Genomic DNA, 16,964 nt, shown 5'->3' on the forward strand with positions numbered 1-16,964 from the left:
TGAGCGAAACGCTGAGGTCAACATGATCTCCAGGGTTGACTTTGGGGGAGGAGGAGCAACAGTCTGGGCAGGCATCACCAGTCAGAGCAAAACCAATTTGGTTCTGGACGGTCCTGGCACTACACGTACTTACCTCAGAGACATCACAGAACCATCATCAACCCCCCTATTCCACCAGAACATCCCCAACTGGATGATAATGCTCCACCACATGGTGCCAGATCTGCCACAGCTGGACTTCAGGAAGTGGGAGAGCCTCAATGACCCCTGACCTGAACCCCATAGAGCACGTCTGGGACCAGCTGAAGCAGAGACTGGATGACCGGACCCCCAAGTGACCTGGCAGAAGTGCATGTAGGACTTGTGGAAGAGTGGAATGCCTCAGAACAACATCATGAGGCTGATGAGGAGGAGACGTCACTGTCAAGCTGTCACTGTGACAAACAATGGAATCACCTGCTATTAACATGGTTAATTTTCCTATTTGGGGATTATTTTTTTTATTGTCTTAATTTTGTAGGTAATAAACAAACAAATTAAAATTGTGTTTTTCCCCTCATGTATTACTAATAATATCTAAGGAAACGTTTGTGTACTTTGTTAAAATTCAACATTGCTGAATTACTGTGAGCAGTGTGTTTTTGTTACAACACAGTCATTAGATTTGCATGTAAACTAAAATTCTGCCACTATTCACGACAAAGGGACTTGTGAAGAAGACATCTTTATTCAAATGACGCCTGTTTTGTTTTGGGATTTGAATCACAAGTTGGATTTTTTTTCCCATTAAGAAATGAATAAGCTTAAAATATGTCTTGAACATGAGCTGCTATCAAAGTTTGACTCAGCAGCTCCTAAACCGACTACGTGAACTTGAAATTAGGTCACTGTCGCTTCGTTTGGAGAGGCGTCCCCGTCGTCTGAATGGAGAGTCACTGCTTTTACGCAGCAGCAGATGTGCTGCAGCAGTTCTCCTCTCCTCCGCTCTCCTCTCCACTCCTCAAGTTTGCAGCTCACGGGGAGAATCGCGGATCTGATCCAGCTCTACTCGGCAACTGGAAGATCAAACAAGAGGAATCCGGTTTTGCCCAAACATCACCGATTGGATCAATGATGGACATGTCCAGTGGGCTCAAAGGTCGACATGAGAAAGTCACGTTCCTCGTCCTGTATCTCCAGCTGTGGTCCAGCCCAATGGTGAGTGGCGTTTCCCTTCACATAAACACGTTTCCTGTAGAATCCAAGTGCTAAAGGCGCGTCAAACTGGACTAAAAGTTCTCCCTTTTGACCCCCCCTCCCTTAAAGTCGCGCCTTGTTTCTAACGAGGCACCGATCTCCTTTATTCTCAATGACCTCTCAGCTCTAATTCTGTTAACATTTTCATCCCGGCTGTCCTTCACTGGCTATTTTGGGCATGCACCACACATGGGCAGAAAATAACCCGTCATCATTATGCTGTTGACACTAATTAGCAGTTTTCCATCCACCTGCATCCTTCAAGGCTGTGATCAATCAAAGACGGGATCAGCGGGATCAACGAGTGGATTCGTGGGGCTGGGGGAGTTTGATTGCTTTGCGCGTGATTTTGCCAAAGATATTCTGACAAAAGCCAACTTCTCATCAGGCTGCAGCTATTTTTAGGAACTGGATGTCAACAAGCTCACCCTCAAACGTTTGTAGTTTTTATTATTAGTATTTTTGGAATAAAGGAGTTTGAATCCCCTTTTCTCTCCATCGCGGCACACATTTACGCACAAGCTGCTGCAGGAGGAACAGCCTCACGCGGAGGAGGCTGCACAAGTCTGATGCATGTTTGCATTATATTTACAGGGAAAAGCAATCCATCCGGATTGCGCCATCATCTCCCAGCACCTGAGGGCTCGAGAGGTTTGCAGTCAGAGGAGGAGGATCGAGGTGCAAAACCAAAGCGACCACAGCGGTGAGTCCGCGCGTGCTGCCCCTGCTGCGTCTCAGTTACGCACTAATGCAGCCTCAATGAAGCTACAATACTCTCATCTGGATGCGTGAAAGCACATTTACATACATAAATTTGCTAATATGCCCTCTGGAATGATAAAGAATGGGGGCATTTTAAATCAAATAAATTGAAATGAAACTCATTTTGGACAAACGTCATTTTAAATGGTTTATGTGTCCTGTACTGTGCTTAATAGGTCTATTTATGCTTGAGAGTAATATTAATTGAATTATTCAAACTTATTAGCCTTAATTTGATGTATGTGTCGTTTTTAGTTTAAATTTTTGTTTTTATTGCTTGAAATAAACCATTTCCAAATCTGAAATTAGGATATTTTCAATGCAAATACGTTTTCACCAATCCAGCAGTTGACCATTAGGGTTTTTCAGACTATCATTCAACAAATTTATATGTTTTATTTGACACGTTTTTACTTTTTTAAAAATTATTTTTTAGCTTTTTCTGTAATAATATCACTCTCTTAGACAGGAAAAATATAGTTTAATGAATCTTTAAAACCGGCAGTAAGGCAAAAATATTTGCGGATAATTTCATAAAACAAAAACAAAAAAGATATTTTAAAGATCACGTAAAAATGGGTTAGAGGTTTCACTTTACTGTGCACTGTTCCACTTAAATCAACTAAAACCAGTTTTGTTCACTTCAGAACATTGATTGTTTTCTTCAAGCAGCATTTTAACTGACATCCTGATGTTCTAATGAACAAACTGCTTAAAAACTAGCTGAGTTTCTTGTAAAATTAGTTTGCTGAACAACAAAAAGGCTCAGTTTGTGAATTTTTTGTGGTTTTACTCTCACTTTTAGTGGATTTGTCATCATGTATGAAAAGCTAAACACAGTTGTTTTGATCATGGTTGGGTTTTTAGTGACCCTTAAGACATAAATTGACAAAATGTCAGTCAAAGTTTTGAGAAATGACTGTGTTTTTGCATATTTTCTGCACGATTCTCATAGACATGCAGTGAAACCTGCTTGTCCTTCACATCAGACACATAGATGTCGTCGAAAAAAGGGGAAAATCTGACATTTCAGGCTGAAATGTCTCCAAAACAACCCGTCTTTTTTATTTTATTTTTTATCTTTATTAGAAATTCTTCTCCAACAACAACAACAACAAGGTGCGATCAGATCCCCGCTGGGAGAGTGTGGGGACTTGAACATTTCCAGACTAATTTGATATTAACGAATGCTGAAGCTGCTTAGCACTCAGGTAAAAAGCTGTCATCCCGGTGCCACGGTGCAGATAAATTACTGTTGATTAATTTGGCTGTCGAAGTCTAGGCGTGTTTAGACGGCGATGCCAGCAGTGCAGGTCATGTGTGATCACGCAGAGCAGGAAACTCATGTGGGGCTTCTCAAATTATACCTATCAGTGACTCTTGTTTGTAATTAGCTCCATTGAATCCCCTTTGATTCATAAAAATGCATCCCCTTTTAGTGGCTAAACGAAAATTCCGGATTGGACATGGGAAGTCTAGAACGGGTTAATGTAGACGGTGAGTGTGTAATTAATGAAAACATGCCTCTGTTCTCTTCTAAGCAAAGCTCACATTGTCTTTGTCTCAAAGTCATTTCCTACATGTAGGAAAACCTTGTTAATCTTAAATGAGGTGACTGACATTCAAGTGCAAAGTGTAGCTTTCCCCAGAGCCAACCAGAGCCCAGGAATAGAGACAGTGGAGTGGAGGGAAGAAAGTAATCAGAAAGATACGTTTGAACTGAATAATCACCTTCTTGACAAGTCATTTCAGGTAATCTCTGAAGGTTTTGTCACGCAGGGAATGGGAGATTTTTTCTTTTTTTTCCCTCCCGAGATGTCGAAGGTTTCATGTAGTTTTGAACTTGAAGATGTCAGTCCAAAAGAAGCTTGTATGAACTTCCATAATTTATGAGTTTTGCTGTTTTTCTGAAGGAGACGGGAAGCTGAAGTGTGCTGAAAAGCTTGCATGACTCCAATTCCGGATTGTGAGTTTGAAAAACATTTTTTTAGGTGTAAACTCCAACACTTCACAAACCATACAAGGTTCATTTAGAGGAAAAAACAAAGTTTAATCCTTTTAAAATGCAAATAAAGATTGGATGGCTCACAAACCGCTGGGTAAAGATTTGATGTTAATAAGGCAACAAATTTAGATGTAATATTCAGGCATTGCTATAAGACTATATTACACAAAAGGCTGTATATTCAGATATGACAAGCATCACTTGTCATTTTGGAAAATAGAGTTTACATGTAGCTATACATTATTTTTTATACGATTGAAATGTGTTTAATTTCTCAGCTAGATCTGCTTTGTCTGTCAGCCAAACTTTTCCTCTTTTTATTTACGTTACTTCGTTAAAAAAAAGTTCCTGAAGTCTTGAAGACGATCAAAAACCACAAAAAAGAGAAAATTTACACTCTGACTTTCTGCACACAAGCTTAACAGGTAGATAATTAAGAGTTAGATCTTCTCATTTACTTTTACGAACTGCTTCACTTAATTCCACTTAATTCACCATCAACTTGAACAGAAATTAGATGGAAGAATATTTCTACTGATATATGTCTAGTAAGGTTTATTTATTAACTTATCTGGTTATTTATATCTGTTTCAGTTTTGATTGATTTTGTTCCTTTAACATTTTTAACTCCAATGTTTTCCTCCACGTCATTGATTGGGCCTTCTTAGTGGACAAGAACGCTGCAGTGGGATCTCCCGTGTTTGGCTTTTTGTTTGGATCTGGGGGTCCTGTGGTAGCGTATTCTGTGTACTTGGGTGGAGGGTAACTGGTGTGGACAGGTCCCAAAATTATAATTTCCCCACTTCAGTGCAAAGCCAGATTTCTATTTTGCATCAAATGAGTAGAAGAAGATGGATGGATGGATGGATGGATGGATGGATGGATGGATGATGGATGGATAATGGATGGATGGATGGATGGAAGATGGATCGATGGATGGATGGATGGATAATGGATGGATGGATGGATGGATGTAGGGATGGATGGATGGACGATGGATGATGGATGGATGGATGATGGATGGATGGATGATGGATGGATGATGGATGGATGATAGATGGGTGATGGATGGAGGATGAATGTAGGGATGGATGGATGGCTAAACGATAGATGGATGGATGGATGGATAATGGATGGGTGATGGATGGATGGATGGATGGATGGATGGATGATGGATGGATAATGGATGGATGGATGGATGGAAGATGGATCGATGGATGGATGGATGGATAATGGATGGATGGATGGATGGATGTAGGGATGGATGGATGGACGATGGATGATGGATGGATGGATGATGGATGGATGGATGATGGATGGATGATGGATGGATGATAGATGGGTGATGGATGGAGGATGAATGTAGGGATGGATGGATGGCTAAACGATAGATGGATGGATGGATGGATGATGGATGGGTGATGGATGGATGGATGATGGATTGGTGGATGGATGATTGATGGATGGATGATTGATGGATAAATGAATGGATGGACCATGGATGTATAAATGGATGGATGGATGCATGGATGAATGGATGGATGGATAAATGGATGGACAATGGATAGATGGATGAATGAATGAATGAATGAATGGATGGATGGATGGATGGATGGACGATGGATGGATGGATGGATAAATGGATAAATTGATGGGTGATGGATGATGAATGAATGGATGATGGATGGATGATCAATGGACGATGGATGATGGATGGATGGATGGATGGATGGATAAATGGATGAATGGATGGATGATGGATGGATGAATGGATGATGGATGGATGGATGGATGGATAAATGGATGAATGGATGGATGATGGATGGATGAATGGATGGATGGCTGGGCGATAGATGGATGGATGATGGATGGATTCATGGATGGATGGATGATGGATGGATGATAGATGGGTGATGGATGGATGATGAATGTAGGGATGGATGGATGGCTAAACGATAGATGGGTGGATGGATGGATGGATGATGGATGGGTGATGGATGGATGATAAATGGGTGATGGATGGAAGATGAATGTAGGGATGGATGGATGGCTAAACGATAGATGGATGGATGGATGGATGATGGATGGGTGATGGATGGATGGATGGATGATGGATTGGTGGATGGATGATTGATGGATGGATGATTGATGGATAGATGAATGGATGGACCATGGATGTATAAATGGATGGATGGATGCATGGATGAATGGATGGATGGATAAATGGATGGACAATGGATAGATGGATGAATGAATGAATGAATGAATGGATGGATGGATGGATGGATGGACGATGGATGGATGGATGGATAAATGGATAAATTGATGGGTGATGGATGATGAATGAATGGATGATGGATGGATGATGAATGGACGATGGATGATGGATGGATGGATGGATGGATAAATGGATGAATGGATGGATGATGGATGGATGAATGGATGATGGATGGATGGATGGATGGATAAATGGATGAATGGATGGATGATGGATGGATGAATGGATGGATGGCTGGGCGATAGATGGATGGATGATGGATGGATTCATGGATGGATGGATGATGGATGGATGATAGATGGGTGATGGATGGATGATGAATGTAGGGATGGATGGATGGCTAAACGATAGATGGATGGATGGATGGATGAATGTAGGGATGGGTGATGGATGGATGATACATGGGTGATGGATGGAGGATGAATGTAGGGATGGATGGATGGCTAAACGATAGATGGATGGATGGATGGATGATGGATGGGTGATGGATGGATGGATGATGGATTGGTGGATGGATGATTGATGGATAGATGAATGGATGGACCATGGATGTATAAATGGATGGATGGATGATGGATGAATGGATGGATGGATAAATGGATAGACAATGGATAGATGGATGAATGAATGAATGAATGAATGAATGAATGAATGAATGAATGAATGAATGAATGAATGAATGGATGGATGGATGGATGGACGATGGATGGATGGATGGATAAATGGATGAATTGATGGGTGATGGATGATGAATGAATGGATGATGGATGGATGATGAATGGACGATGGATGATGGATGGATGGATGGATGGATAAATGGATGAATGGATGGATGATGGATGGATGAATGGATGATGGATGGATGGATGGATACATGGATGAATGGATGGATGATGGATGGATGAATGGATGGATGGCTGGGCGATAAATGGATGGATGATGGATGGATGATGGATGGATTCATGGATGGATGGATGATGGATGGATGATAGATGGGTGATGGATGGATGATGAATGTAGGGATGGATGGATGGCTAAACGATTGATGGATGGATGGATGGATGGATGATGGATGGGTGATGGATGGATGGATGATGGATTGGTGGATGGATGGATGGCTGGGCGATAAATGGATGGATGATGGATGGATGATGGATGGATTCATGGATGGATGGATGATGGATGGATGATAGATGGGTGATGGATGGATGATGAATGTAGGGATGGATGGATGGCTAAACGATTGATGGATGGATGGATGGATGGATGATGGATGGGTGATGGATGGATGGATGATGGATTGGTGGATGGATGATTGATGGATGGATGAATGGATGGATGATGGATGGATGGATGGATAAATGGATGAATGGATGGATGATGGATGGATGGATGGATAAATGGATGAGTGGATGGATGATGGATGGATGGATGGATGGATGGATGGATGATGAATAGATGGACAATGGATGGATGGATGATGGATGGATGAATGGATGGATTGATGGATGGATGGATGATGGATGGATGGATGATGGATGGATTGATGGATGGGTGATGGATAGATGAATGGATGGATGATGAATAGATGGATGGACCATGGATGGATGGATGGATGGATGGACGATGGATGGATGGATGTTGAATGGACGATGGATGGATGGATGGATGGATAAATGGTTGAATGGATGGATGATGGATGGATGAATGGATGGATGATGAATGGACGATGGATGATGAATGGACGATGGATGAATGGAAGGATGATGGATGGATAAATGGATGATGGATGGATGGATGGATAAATGGATGAATGGATGGATGATGAATGTAGGGATGGATGGATGGCTAAACGATTGATGGATGGATGGATGGATGATGGATGGGTGATGGATGGATGGATGATGGATTGGTGGATGGATGATTGATGGATGGATGAATGGATGGATGATGGATGGATGGATGGATAAATGGATGAATGGATGGATGATGGATGGATGGATGGATAAATGGATGAATGGATGATGGATGGATGGATGGATGGATGGATGGATGGATGATGAATAGATGGACAATGGATGGATGGATGATGGATGGATGAATGGATGGATTGATGGATGGATGATGGATGGATGGATGATGGATGGATTGATGGATGGGTGATGAATGGATGGATGATGAATAGATGGATGGACCATGGATGGATGGATGGATGGATGGACGATGGATGAATGGATGTTGAATGGACCATGGATGGATGGATGGATGGATAAATGGTTGAATGGATGGATGATGGATGGATGAATGGATGGATGATGAATGGACGATGGATGATGAATGGACGATGGATGAATGGAAGGATGATGGATGGATAAATGGATGATGGATGGATGGATGGATGGATAAATGGATGAATGGATGGATGGATGGATAAATAGATGAATGGATGGATGATGGATGGATGGATGAATGATGGATGGATGGATGGATGAATGGATGGATGATGAATGGATGGATGATGAATAGATGGATGGACCATGGATGGATGGATGGATGGATGGACGATGGATGAATGGATGTTGAATGGACGATGGATGGATGGATGGATGGATAAATGGTTGAATGGATGGATGATGGATGGATGAATGGATGGATTGATGGATGGATGATGAATGGATGGATGATGAATAGATGGATGGACCATGGATGGATGGATGGATGGACGATGGATGAATGGATGTTGAATGGACGATGGATGGATGGATGGATGGATAAATGGTTGAATGGATGGATGATGGATGGATGAATGGATGGATGATGAATGGACGATGGATGATGAATGGACGATGGATGAATGGAAGGATGATGGATGGATAAATGGATGATGGATGGATGGATGGATGGATGGATAAATGGATGAATGGATGGATGGATAAATAGATGAATGGATGGATGATGGATGGATGGATGAATGATGGATGGATGGATGGATGAATGGATGGATGATGAATGGACAATGGATGATGGATGGATGTATGATGAATGAATGGTAGATGGATGGATGATGAATGGACGATGGATGATGAATGGATGGATGGCTGGACGATAGATGGATGGATGATGGATGGATTCATGGATGGATGGATGATGGATGGATGATAGATGGATGATGGATGATCGGTGCACATCCGTCGCGTGATGAGCATCTGCAAAAGTGGCAAAAAGAACTTTTGTTTGAATTCAGTTTCTTCAAAACTTGTACGTTTGAACTGTTACTCACTTCTGAGCCATTCTTACCTTTTCACTCCTTCATTAATTGGTTCATATTGACAATTTAAAACTGGGATAACACAATTTTTTCTTACAGTTTTACTGGTCAAATTTCAAATAATGTCTTGCAAAAACTGCATTCTTTAAACACCCTCTCAGATCAAAATCATGTTTTTGGTGTTTTTAACATGTCATTTTTCTGATGATGGACATAGATAGTAAAAAAAAAAGCATTTCTGAGTATTTTTTATTCAAATTGTTGTGAATCAGGTGGAGACAAAAAAAATGCAGTTTGAAAAAAACAACGTGTTTGTGACGTAGAAATACGCTGGGCTGAGCTCTCAGCAACAAGAAGGGTGAGGGGGCGGGGTTACTTGCCACTGATGGTCCCGCCCACAATTCAGAGGGGAATTTCTACAGGTGAACTCCTGCAGCTCTACAGGAACAATGTTTATTTTTGCTAGAGACTGCATCGCCGTAACTAAAAGACCACTTTGAAAATGGATCAAAGGATGATCAGAACGGGCTTTAAATGAACTTTGCATTAATATTGGGGATATGCATTTGCATATGTCTACATGTACATACATGAGTGCATGTGTATGCTTCTTTCGATTCTGATCTTTTGATTTTACAATCGATTTATGGCTAATTATCCTAAGTTAGAAACATTTATGTAAATATATAAATTTGCTTGTTTGTTTTTAAGTACCTTGGAATGAAACCAATTCCAAAAATTACAATTTTATTGTTAAAGTCTTATGCAAGAAATGGGAGCAATCTGACTTGTTCAATCAATCAATCAAGCCCCAAATCCAGATGACATCCCATCATTACTTTACACACAAAAAACATTTAAAAAAATCTTTAGAAACGACAGAAAAACACTTTGAATGGGTGTTTTTAAGTCAATTATCGCTTCAAAACAGTTTGAAAGGAGCTGGATGCATCTGTGAGTTCTTTAATTTAAATAAAGCTGAAGAAAGGATTTTCATGCACCTAATCTGAAACACAATGAATCAAACAACAATCAACACTAAGACAAACTTGCAATCCATCTTTACATTTGTAGAATCACGGGCAAACAGGGATGAGGGGAATCCACATCACAGCTTTTTTTTTTTCATGGAGGTAGTTTCCAGGCAGCGGTGGATGTGGATCAGAACACCCACCTTTATTGTTTGCTGCGTCGGCCCACGTACTGCCAGCGCGTTAAGACACGCTTCCTCCCATCACCGAGATCCGCTGTAGTCAACACCTCAGTGGCTGGATTAGATTTGTGCTGAAATGTTGGCACGCAATGCCAGCCTCCTCTTTCTGAATTAAGACCTTTGCTTCATTACAGGAAAACACTGTAATTCAGGTCTTCGTCGTGTCAGAAAACGCGCACGGCAAACTCCAGTGATGAAATCAGGCCTGCTCTTCTGGTGTTCGGCGCCGTTCATGATGCTGCAGCTGCACCTGTTCAGATGATGTGGCTAATGTATGTGCCTCCTATGAAAAGAGCCATTAATGTGCCTCTGCCGCCAGAAAGTCACTGAAAGCTGCTGTTGCTGCTCCTTTTAGGTCTTTTGTTGACATGAAACCAGTTTCTGTAAAGCTAGAGCTTAACCTACTCCGGCGTGTGCTTAGAAAGACGCTTCCTCCAGAGAAAAAAAAAAATTCAAATTTTTATTTAGAGATTCAGAGCTGACGTCAGAGAGTCACCAGAACGAAATCTGTAAATCATCCTGAGATTAAATACATGTAATTAATTTTTATCTCCAGCTGAACACATACACATTAACTGCAGGCTTATTACCACTTCCTTTGTTTTCCAAACCACTCTTTTCTGCCAGTTTTAAGCTTCTTATCGTTGTTTCCACAAAGGGCTTCTTCCATCACAAGACGCAGAGGTTTAACAAGCGTTGGCGACTTTGGCGCTAATTAATTTAGGCTCAGAGTTATTTCAAAAGAGGTGGGAGGTATTTTTTTCCTTTTGTTAAATTTGTCATTTGTGTGTACTAAAAGTCTTGTGTGTGAAGCCTGGAGCAGCGTTCTGTTACTGACCACCTTTAACACAGAGTAGTCGTCATTTAAGTCACATAAAGTCTCACCACCGTGTCCTCCAACTCAGATTTTCAGATACAGGCTTGTTATTTAATGAGGTATATATTTGTGAAGAGAGTGTTTAATTATTTCAATTCACAAAAATCAGATCTTTTTACACAGCAAAAACACAAAACCTCAAGTATTTTCATTTGGTTTCTAGTTTAAATACACTTAATTTAAGGCAAAACTAGTTTTTAATACAATGAAATTCCTTGTTCTAAGGTAATGCAATTCAAATATCCTGTTGAGTCATTACATCTTATTTAGTTAGTTATTTTTTTACTTTATAACTGTATTTCTAAGCAAAAGTTCCATTTGTAAACAGCGGTCTTGTCTCAAAACACAGACTCTTGATTTAAGGGAAACTGGACTCATAAGAGAGCAAATGCATTTAACAACATAGGATAAAAGTAAAAACACAACATCGACACAAAATTTTTTGTGATAAAATAATAATGAGCTTTATTGACTTAAATTGTCCATGCAGACCTAGAGTGCTGCTCAGTGACAGAATAGAAAGATACAAAGAAATGCCTATAAAGATGCTTTGTTCAAACAAAACATTTCTCAAATATTTCATAGAAAAAATGAATGAAAATATGGTGGGATAAAAGAAAAAGAGGGAACCTCTTCACTATATATTAAAAGCCCAGTTTAAAAAGTGGGTTTTAGGAGAGGACTTAGTGACATGAACTGAGTTTTAGAGCTGCTGCAGCAAAAGCAAAGGCATTTAAAACAAATGTAGCTTAAAATGTGGAATTCTAACCTGGAGGTGATTATGGTCTGGAAATAAGATTTGGACTAAAACCTAAAATGGAAAATTATTTGGGGAAAAACTGCACACCTACTTTTAAATGTATACAACTGTTTTTTTTTTAAACAATAAAAAATTATGTCAAATACATCTAAATTTGAGTCTTTATAGAAAGTTTTATTATCTTAAATCATCTTTAAAGAGCAAAACATCACAACCAAAGAATCTTACCAAGTTCTAATTGTTTCATTGGCAGATTTTTTCTCTTATAATAAGGGAAAAACATCAGTAACATCTCGTATTTAATGTTTTTTTTTTACATGTTTTATGCGTAAATATAACTTTTTTTTTCTTTGTCCTTCCAAAGGTCCTTCACGTTTACAACAATAAAAGCTTCTCTAAATGATTTTCAGGTTGTTGTTCTCTTGCTTTAAAGCATTTCCATTCATCATATTCCATCCAAACCGGGTCACCAAAACAAACAATTTGACAGTTTCCTGTGTGTCCCACCAAAATACATTTATTTTAAAGAGGGGTGTGGCTTTTTTTTAATCCTCATTAAGCTTTGGCTTAAAAAAAGAAATGGGATTTTTGTGTCGTGTGCACTTTTGTTGAGTAGATTTTAGTGGAAGCCTCTTCAGGGGCTCCTGAATGTCTAAAGTCTAAAGTCGAAGAATCGAAAACACAAATGGAGTCTGAGGTGACGAGCCGTCGTTGTGGTTTTGATAAGTCTTCAGGGCACCAGGATAATCTGTGCTAAATGTCGTGAAAACTCCCCGCAGTGGTTTTTGAGTTGATTTACCCCGAGTGAGACACAGAGGTGAAAACTGCATGACACGATAAAGTCGCCATGCGGACGGCAATGGTGCAACATGTGTTGGTGATGCTTTCACCTGCAGCATCACAGAACACAATTCAAAGCGACGGCCTTCAGCCGATTGGTCAGTTTTAACGGCCGTCTACCTCCTTCGCTTCACAAATATCCGCCTCATGGCCCCAGAAGTCGCTGAAGTGAATTACCCCGCCTTCAAGCCACCCGGTTCTAGTGAACCTGCCGACACATTTCAGAGAAAAGGTGAAGAATGGATTACATTTGTCCGTTTATCAGGGGGCTCCGAAAAAAAAAAATAATGCAGATTTTACTCCGACTGGTGTGTCTCAGCTAAATGTCAGCAGTTAATCTTTGAAGCCAAGTGTCTGCACAAACAAAACGCTATTATCTTTTCCTTATCTGTTGTGATTTACCCGTGGAAAAATCTAATTACAACGCAGACGCCACCAGACGCTGTGATTAGGAAAATGTGTTTTGTACACTCATGACGCAGAATGGAAGAAGTTCTGTGTAGCATAAAGCAATCTGATTAGCAGTACATGTTTGTTTATATCAAAAAGCTCACCCACTTTGTGATATATGAACATTTACAGTGGAGGACATCAGTTTGTTGATTTTGTGGCTTCTGTCATCCTTATGGTGAGAGATTAAAAAAAACAACACGAAATCGACTTTAAAGAATTTGTAAACATTTATTTGCATTTCATTGAGGGAAATAAGTATTTGAACCATCTTGCCGGAAAGACTGCAGTTTGTGGCAAAACTCTTAGCAGCAGCACAGAGGTCAGATGTTTCTTGTAGGATTCTGCATATTTCAAGAGGAACTTGGTCCTTTCTTCTTTTTAAATGACTTCTAAATCATTCAGATTTGATGGCTGTTGCTAAGCAACCCCGAGCTTCAGCTCTCTATAGGTTTTCCATAGGATTGAGGTCCAGAGACTGGCTGGGCCACTCCATGACCTTCCTGGTGGAGGAAGGAGGTTCTCACTCAGGATTTGATGGTACATGGCTCCGCCCATCCTCCCATCCACACAGGGAAGTAGCTCCATGCCGATCCATGTTGGTCTCATCTGACCACAGCACCTTCTCCCAATCTCTCTCTAAATCATGAAGATGTTCAAACTTCAGGCGGGCCTACACATCTGCCTTCTTAAGCGGAGGGGCCTTAGTGAGCTTTGAAAGATGTTAAACCATAAAATAAAGTATCACCAATGGTTTTCTCTGTGACCGTGGTTCCAGCTGCTTCAAAATCATCAACTAACTCTTGCCGTGTCGTTTTAGGCCGGTTTCTCTCTGTTCTCATGATCATGGAAACCCTACCAGGTCCGATCTGGTTTGAAGCCCCAGACCTGGAGGTGGATTGATGCTTATGTTCTTGTATTTTGGCCCAGTTGCACCAACAGTTGTCATGGTAACCTCCAGCTTATGGCTGATAGTTTTGTAGTCCAGTCCGGTCTGGTGCAGGTCCACAATCTTCTCCCTTCAATCTACTGAAAACTCTTTAGTCTTTCCCAAGTTGGAAAGTTTGGAGTCTGAGTGATGCACTGAATCTGTGGACAGGTGTCTGTTGTACAGGTGGTTAGTCCATTTCAGGTGCCTTTAATTCAGGTGACAGGTTGATTAGGAGATTGTAACCGGACTGTGTGAACCAGAAATCTATGGGGGATCAAATACATGTTTCCCTCAATGAAATGCAAATAAATGTTTATCAATTGATAGCTAAACATTGATTTCTCGATTTCTATCTCTCACTGTCCAAATGAACCGACCATTAGGATGACACACACACACACAAATGTTTTTGTTGCATAAAATGGCACAAACGGAGTCCGTAACAGATAATTGTTATCTCTAATCCTCCTCACAGAACTGCACCAGGAACCATCTTTTGTCAGGAGGAGTTAAGAAACGGATTACTGTGGACATCCTTCGTTAGGAGCTGTATCCTGCTTTCTCACACAAAAATACCACCTTAAACAATTTTACCCAGCCTGGTGGTTAGGGTTTCAAACTTCTTGGAGGAATCCACAATCCATTATTTTTCATTTTTACCCAAACACAGGGGACTCTTGGATGTCACAGATACAGAATCCAATTTCTAATTCTATTCTCAGCACCGTAGCCTCCGGTTTTTGAAAATATAACAAAGGATTCCTGTTCAAATTACAGAGTTGGTTTTTTAAGGCATGCTGGTGGTGTGCGTTTGGGCTTTATTGCATGAAAAAGTACAATTCTTAAGGCTTTCCTTTATTCAGCGTGAAATGAGTTTGGACAGTATCAGTTGAGAGGCCGGTAAAGCAAGCAAAAACTCGCGGATCATCCAATAATATCAAACTCCCACCCGGAGGTGTCTACGTGTCGGAGCTTTCGAGTGACAGATGCAGATAAAGGACAAAATAATATTTGAGAAAATATCACGTTAAGATGTGCGAAACGTGAAAAACAAAGCTTGCTAAGATGTGAAGGGTGGTGATTCTCTTTTCTGTCGTCTGTTTGATCATCTTTGTGCCTTTGTTAGCCGGCTGACCCCGCCGTCGCTCCTCCTCTTGTCCTTGCAGGATGTAGGACGGAGTGGGATGAGATCGGATGCTGGTTGAGAGCTGAAGTGGGGCAGGTGGTGAATCTGTCCTGTTCTGAAGTCTTCCAGCATTTCTCCAGCAATCAAGGTCGGTTCCTGAGGCAGGCGACGGAGCAGTTCTCGTTTCCATGGCGACGGAGGGAAACTTCCTGTTCATAAAGCATTCTTTGCCGTTGTCTGGTGCTAACTTTAATTATCCGTGTGATTTTTCAGAGCGGATCAGGGAGCCGCAAAAATCATTCACGTTTGTTTGTTTGCTAGTAAAGCTGTAGACTTCCTTGTTTCTTTGTTCCAGTGTTTTACCTCCACAAATATCCCTTCAAATTACAGACTGCTCATATTTCAAGCAGCAATTGCTGCTCTCCTGTTCTGTCAGCGTGATTGGATCGTAACGGCAATTCGAAGGTGAAGGTCAGGATCATTGTATGAGTTATGTCCCATCATCCTTCAGGAGGATGGAGAGTGCAGCTCATTTGGAATTACAGATCGGAGATTTGAGTCTCAGTTCAAAAGGCGAAATTCTCCTTGCCATGCTTAACGTTTTTAAGTAAACAAGCAGACTTCTGGGTAGCTCCTGGCTTTGCTATCTGCAGCACACACATGCTGATAACCGGTCCCACAGCTTTGCAGCGAGAGATCCAGCTGACAACCTTCCCCTGACACCTGCTGTTTCCAAATGGATGTTCAGCAGGACTTAAGCAGCCATGAAAGCGTCACATGTTCTCTGACTGACTGCAGCACTTAGGGAACAAAAAAGGGCCAAAGTCAGTAATGTCCAAAGGGCGTTTGGAGGATTTCAAGGACTCTCCCCCTCAGAACATTTCTAGAGCACTAAATGGTCGAATCAGCCGCAGCAAAGTAAGAAAGACAATTCAAAAGATAAAGGGCATTGTGTTCGCCTCATAGGCTGACCAAAGCAAAAGCTAAACAAACTATAAAGAGAGGTCATTTCACATTCCATCTACCCGGAGATTCAATATACTGATATTTTATGAAGCCTGAATCCTTTGGCGTCGGGACTGTCATCTGCCAACTGCAGACACAAAATAATAGTTTGTGTCTCCAGCTTAGAAGAGTTGGTTCAAATAAACCTACATTTTTCAATTAAAATTGACAAACCTGTAAACATTTATTGGGTTTGAGCTATCCTCACCGTCT

The 16,964-nt window shown here is 40.9% G+C and overlaps 1 protein-coding gene across 2 annotated transcripts in view; it reads left to right on the plus strand.

Moving 5' to 3' along the window:
• Positions 1-786: 786 nt before the first annotated feature.
• Positions 787-16,964, plus strand: part of LOC101159138 (vasoactive intestinal polypeptide receptor 1-like) — a 30,807-nt gene continuing 14,629 nt past the window's right edge. Inside the window, exons 1-3 of one of the 2 annotated variants that reach the window (XM_004079502.3) lie at positions 787-1,197; positions 1,831-1,939; positions 15,787-15,894. In XM_004079502.3, the coding sequence (XP_004079550.3) occupies positions 925-1,197; positions 1,831-1,939; positions 15,787-15,894 (490 nt within the window). In that variant the 5' untranslated portion in view covers positions 787-924. The remainder of the gene's footprint in view (positions 1,198-1,830; positions 1,940-15,786; positions 15,895-16,964) is intronic. The other variant, XM_020711199.1, reaches the window with a different exon arrangement.

Source organism: Oryzias latipes, chromosome 17, assembly GCF_002234675.1.
Source record: "Oryzias latipes chromosome 17, ASM223467v1".
Taxonomy (NCBI): Eukaryota; Metazoa; Chordata; class Actinopteri; order Beloniformes; family Adrianichthyidae; genus Oryzias; species Oryzias latipes.